Below are 6,000 nucleotides of genomic sequence, written 5' to 3'. Positions count from 1 at the left end.
TCCAAATAGGAATTGTTTTTTTTTAAAAAGATATGTACCCACAAGATCAGCTTGTTTTTCACTTTTTAATGAACATTTAAGATTCATATACAAAAGCGAACAGAGCAATAGTTCAACCATAAAAGCGTACATGAAATCAAATGAAGAACAATTGACCATCACTTCTTACCACTGAAGCGCAGTTGCCCCGGCACGGGGGGAGCTGTGGTACTCCACAGGTAACAAGGGCCGACCACCACAGGTGCCTCACGGGTCTTGGTTTAGCTGCTTCTTGTCTATTTTGGTCATTATTTGCTTAGTGAAGGGGAATGGGGTTGGGAAGAAATGATTTCCTCTTACAAAAAAATCAAAAAGAATTTTTATGCAGTTAAATTTTTCCACGGGGGAAAGATTTTAAGTGTGAATCTAGCATACCCTATTATTTCTGTCATTGAATTTGTCTGCTTAAATATTTGCTATATTATTATTATTATTAGTTTGCTTCTTTTGGTCACACCCAGCAACACTCAGGGATTACTCCTGGCTCCGCACTCAGGAATTACTTCTGGTGGTGCTTGGGGGACCCTATGGGATACCGGGGATTGAACCCGGGTCGGCCACGTGCAAGGCAGACGCTGCCCAACCCGCTGTACTATCGCTCCAGCCCCGCTATGCTATTTCTTAATGTGAGATCATGCAATTGTCTTCTGACTGTAGAACAGGAAGGATTCTCCAAGAAATTCATTTTGTTGTTCACTGCTGACGATTTGCCTTTGGTGACTGAGACATGTGTTCTTGGTCACTGCCGAGGGCTGACCGACACGTCATCACAGAGCATTTTGTAAAATATTTCTTCACTGGGAAAATTTGTATGAAATGACATTGGAAGTATAAAAAACGTTGTTAAATAACCCTTGGAACTGTTAAAAATAGACTTATAGGGTTTGTAAACGATCGCTGTGAGATAGATCTTGGGCATCCAAGGCTGGGAGCTGCTATTTCTCGCCATGTTCTAGAAAGATTTCTGCTCTCCACCCCCACCCTTTTGAATCAAGACAACCTCTTTGAAACTTCTGACACTTATATATATAGAAACATCAAGGCAATATTATTGGTACACATTATGGAACATGCAAAAAATTCCTGAAAGAGAGTGCCCATGTAGAGAAGGTCCCGGGGTCCCTGTGGCCTGGGCACCTTCTGACTGGAGGGTGACTCTCTGAGTTATTTTGGTGAACCAGCTCCCTTGATCACGGGCTCCCTATTCAGATAGGTGGCCCAGTAGACCAAGTTGAAAGTGCCGAACAAAACTGGAAACACAATACGGGACATCTTATCGATCTTGCTGATGCTATTGTAAGTCTTTTTGTTTTCTGCAGCCTTCTCTTCTGGGGCTTTCCCTGGGGCCAAGGATGCGTCGGCAGAGACCTGATCCCTGGGAATGTTGGGCGGGAGGGGCAACCTCGCAGTGTTATAAGCGTTGGTGGTTGTATTCAGTAGACGTTCCCGCTCCTTTTTCTGGAAAACAGAGTGAGAAAGTAAGGAAGGGGGCTGCTCTGTGTAGGAAATCCATCCATTCACTCTTCTGTTGGGTTTCTCTTAAAAATTATTTAATGAGAGGGTGATGATTTACAAAGCTAATAACAGTTGAGACTTAGGGATAGAATATTCTAGCACTGATCCCACCACCTGTGTCCACTTCCCTCCACCGTGTCCCTTAGTTTCTTCCCTGACCTCCACCAGCCACCTTGAGAGTTTGGTGGCTATGATTTAGATCTCGTGATTTCAGGGCCCTGCCTGCTAGTATTTCACTTTCTCTCCTTCTCCTTCCCCCACCACTTTCTTTCCTTCTCTGTTCTTCACCCTGTTGTCTGGGGTCAAGACTGATCTAGGCAGCATCCACATTTCTCTCCATTTACTCCATTCAGTCTAGATATTTCAGATGAGATTCTCCAGGCTCTGAGGACACCCACTTCTATGAATATTTTGCCAGCCCCATTGCAGCTCCATTTAGCATCCTCTACATCCAGTCACTCATGGGCCCCTGGCTCCCCAAATTGCACATAGCCCCAAAGTTCCCACTTGGCAAGGCCCCCTTCTCCTTCCCGTCTCCCCTCAGAAGCCCACTGGGAGCTCTCTGGGCCTTTCCTCCATGAGGCTGATGCATCGGGGCAGCTCTCCCATGACTGAGACTCGGCTGAGGTCGTAGCAGAGGACACGGGGCACGCAGAGAATGGAGAATCAGAAGGGTCAGGCCACTGAGGGTGTCTTACATTTCACAGGCAAATTAACATTTCTTTGATAAGCAGCATTCAAGGAAACAAAACAACACAAAGCACAGACCACTCATGATGACACTGAGTAGAGTGTGCCCCACAGACACAGGTGTCCCGGACTGGGTCCCCTGCTGAGACTCAGGAGATGTTTTTTTCGTCCTTTTGATAGCAGTAGAGGAGTGAAAGAGGCATCTTGGTTTCCTTTTGCCAGCAGGTCCACTGTCCCATGGACCTGACACAATCTTCATCCCCATGGTCCTGTCTTACATTTTAAACCTTCCTGTCATTTCCCAAGACCAGAAAGTTCTTCCCGGAGTTTAGGCTCCCATGAGTAACACCCAAGGCAAATGGCCAAACTACTCTGCAGGACCCTTGTGTTTTCTGCCCCACCATCCATTGGGAGAGAAAAAAAACACTTAATAGGGCTACACATAACCCTTTTTCTTTAACTCTCCTGTATCTCTGCAACATTCTGTCACTCAGTAGCACCAAAACCCAATTTTCCTAGAACAACAACAACAGCAACAACAACAAGCCCTAGTTAACCTGGTCCTATACTAGGTTCCTCCCTGCGTGGGGATTTCCCTTCCTTTTCCTTTTCCTTTCCAAAAAAAAAAAAAACCCATTTCTATTTCAAACTCTATAAAACCCGAGCATCTTTATTACTCGATATTTTCATTCTTGAAAATGTTGACGAACCTAGGAACTGTAGACCACACAGAGTGGCTGTTCCCACGCCAGCCTCAGGGACCTGACAGAAATAGGTCCCCGAGAATGCCTGCAGGGTGCCTGGGAGATAAACCCTCCCGGTGCCTTCCCTGCCCCTCTGTCTTACCACCTTGCATGTGGCAAGTTCAGCCATCCCTCCAGTCAAAGAATATTCAAAAAAAGTTTTACACCTTTCCCAGGCTTCTTGGCATTTGGGATACTCAGGCTAAGCTGCCATTCCAGCCTGTCCCAGTCCATCCCAGTCTCTATCTTTGACTGTTCTAGCCTGTCCCTGCCCATCCCTGCTAGTCCCAGCCCTTCCCAGCCGTTTTTGCCTGTCCTGACCCACCCTTGCTTTTACTTCCTCTTCCCTTCTTTTCCCCCAATAAGATTTCTTCTGAGTCCGCTCTCTCAACGTATACCCAAGGACATAAACCGGAGTGTCCTAATCACTGCTAAGACTCCTGTTGCTGAGGTTTTATTTTTATTTGCTTGGGCCACACCCCATTGTGAGCAGAGCTGACTCCTCACTCTGCCCAGGAGTCACTCCTGATAGTGCTCGGGAGCCCTAAGTGGTACAGGGGATCCAACACAGACACCCTCATCCCCGGGCTCTCTCTCCAGCCCCAAGCTGAGATTCGAAAGGACAGATTACATTTTTAGTTTCACATCTACGCCAAGAACTCAAGCAGGCTTTAGAGCGAAGGATTTCCTTATTTGCTTAAAGTCTGATGTGATGAGCAGCTTATCCGGAACTGCTTTACTTTCAAATCTCCTCTCCCCAAGACACGGTTCAGCTTGGAATTCTGGGCCGCATTTTTTTCTCCCTCAACCGGTCCTTAGATTGAGGCACCAATCAGCATCTAACTACTTGACAATGCATTGCTTTAGAGCAGAGAGGGACACTTTCCTTTCAGGGGGCAGTGATGTTGAATGTGCTCAGTATCTGTGGAGATGGCCAGGGTCCCATCCTGGCCCACAGATCACCTCACAGAAGATATGCTGCAGAGAAGAATGGACTGTGGGACTCAAAAATAGACACGCAACCCTTTCACTGAGCTTGTCTGGGCCATTCCAACAGCATCTGGCGCCTCTTTGGAATGACGTGGGGCCTTCAGAGCAGAGCAGATGGAGCAAGGCTCTGCACACACCAAGCCGGGGGGTGGGGGGGGCAGAGGAGAAGCTGCCCTACCTTATTCTTGGCTGCTTCCTGGGCTTTCTTGCCGTCCCAGGCCCAGCCTCTTTTGGTGAAGTAGTTGACGGTGGCAAATTCAATCAGCGCAGAGAAGACGAAGGCATAGCACACGGCGATGAACCAGTCCATAGCGGTGGCATATGCCACCTTGGGCAGGGAGTTGCGGGCACTGATGCTGAGGGTGGTCATGGTCAGCACTGTGGTAACCCCTGCGGTTGTAGAGGGCACGGGGTGGGGAGGCGGAGGAAGAGAAGAAAACGGATCAGTCCTGCGTCTGGGCCGCTTTTTTCCCTGACCTGAGGAAACTGGCCAATGGCTTCTCTCCCTGCGGTCTTCAGGACACACACACCAGCACTGACTTTTTGCTTATTACTCTGTTTTCTTGTCTTGTGGCTGCTCCATCGCTAGAATACAGACTTGGAAGCCAGGATTTGGGTCTGACTTCTCCACCGGGCCTTGTCCTGTTCCCAAAGGCCTGAACCAAGTCCAGAAGACAGTTGTGTCCCCCACAGAGGAGAAGGAGAAGGATTGCTTCCTGGGGTGGGGCAAGCTCTTCCCCCATCCCCCAGCCTTCTCCCTACCCCCTGCCATAAACAGGCAATGATCTGGACATGGTTCGAGCGAAGTGTTTCACCAAACTTGTGCTGTATGCAGAGTGGGCTGGAGGCAGGCAGCTGAGCAGCCCGTTTCTGGGTAAAGTCAGCCCGAAGACTGGCAACGACTTTCTGGGATGTAATAAAAACAAGATGAGATTTGATGAAGTTGCTCTGCCACTAGCCCTGAAGCCGCTGGAAGCATTCTGGCCATGCCCACTTTGTAGACATGGGCACTGAGGCCTGAGAAGACTAATTGGCCCACTGCAGGGCCGAAGAGGGCCCCGGGCCCCCTCCAGAGAGAAACCCCAGCAAGAGCAAAGGCTGTGATAGGACGGGAAGGTGGACACCAAGAACTCCAAACTCTTCCTCCTGCCCATGCCCTAGCAACACCTTTACCTTATCTAGGCTGATTTACAAGCCTCTATGCCACAGAAGCACCTTGTCTGACCCAGCCTCTGGGCATCTCTCCGGCTGAGGCCCGGCGTCCCCTCCAGCTGCAGTGCCAGGTAGCCCCTGTCTGCTGCAGTTTATGGAGAAAACTGCAGCCAGGCTGAGCCCCTGGGAACATTCTTCCATAAGTGGCAGATTCAACACTATCTACCAGCATAAGACGCCCATGTAAGCATGGACGTTGTCACCCAAGAGTGTTGTGACCCAGATTTTTCAGGTGAAACACTTGAAGACTGAAAGTATTTTGGGATAATTCACCAGGGGGCAAACGAGATCCCACAAACAAGACCCCATACTGGGACCCAGGTCTGCAGGGTCCAGTAAACACATGGCTTCCTCACTGCCTGGACTATCCCTCTTCCTGCACTTTTGTTCACCTCACATTCATCTCTGGAAGTTGCCCCTTCCAGAGCTTCTGAGTCTGTTTCTTAGACACATGTTTGTTACCAAAATCATTGAGTTGAAAGTAGAGCCCTCATCTATAAGGTGAGGGATCCCAGAGACACACCAAGGAAATACCCTGGGAGGTTTGGAATTATGCTGCCCCTCAAACAAGGAATTCTTAGAATTAGATCCAGGAGAAAACCCAGAGACAGAACCTTTTCCTCGACCTCGGAAAAAAGCAGCTTGGCTGCCATCTTGATTCTGGACTTGTTTTGATTCTGGATCCTTTAGAATTAGGAGACAATGGATCCCTGCTGTTTGCCTCAGTGAATGACTATTCATGGCTGACTGGCCGCCACAGAATATTACTCAGTCATGAAAAAGGTGAAGCACTATCAACATAGCAGACTGC

The 6,000-nt window shown here is 48.6% G+C and overlaps 1 protein-coding gene across 2 annotated transcripts in view; it reads right to left on the bottom strand.

Moving 5' to 3' along the window:
- Nucleotides 1-46: 46 nt before the first annotated feature.
- Nucleotides 47-6,000, bottom strand: part of GABRA5 (gamma-aminobutyric acid type A receptor subunit alpha5) — a 71,699-nt gene continuing 65,745 nt past the window's right edge. For both annotated transcript variants that reach the window (XM_055141725.1, XM_004617563.2), the window contains exons 9-10: nucleotides 4,156-4,367; nucleotides 47-1,497 (exon numbers count right to left, since the gene is read on the bottom strand). In XM_055141725.1, the coding sequence (XP_054997700.1) occupies nucleotides 1,204-1,497; nucleotides 4,156-4,367 (506 nt within the window). In that variant the 3' untranslated portion in view covers nucleotides 47-1,203. The remainder of the gene's footprint in view (nucleotides 1,498-4,155; nucleotides 4,368-6,000) is intronic.

The sequence above is a fragment of the Sorex araneus genome, chromosome 6 (genome assembly GCF_027595985.1).
Source record: "Sorex araneus isolate mSorAra2 chromosome 6, mSorAra2.pri, whole genome shotgun sequence".
Classification (NCBI taxonomy): Eukaryota; Metazoa; Chordata; class Mammalia; order Eulipotyphla; family Soricidae; genus Sorex; species Sorex araneus.
The sequence above is the reverse complement of the archived record's forward strand: the minus strand, read 5'-3'. Positions and strand labels throughout refer to the sequence as shown.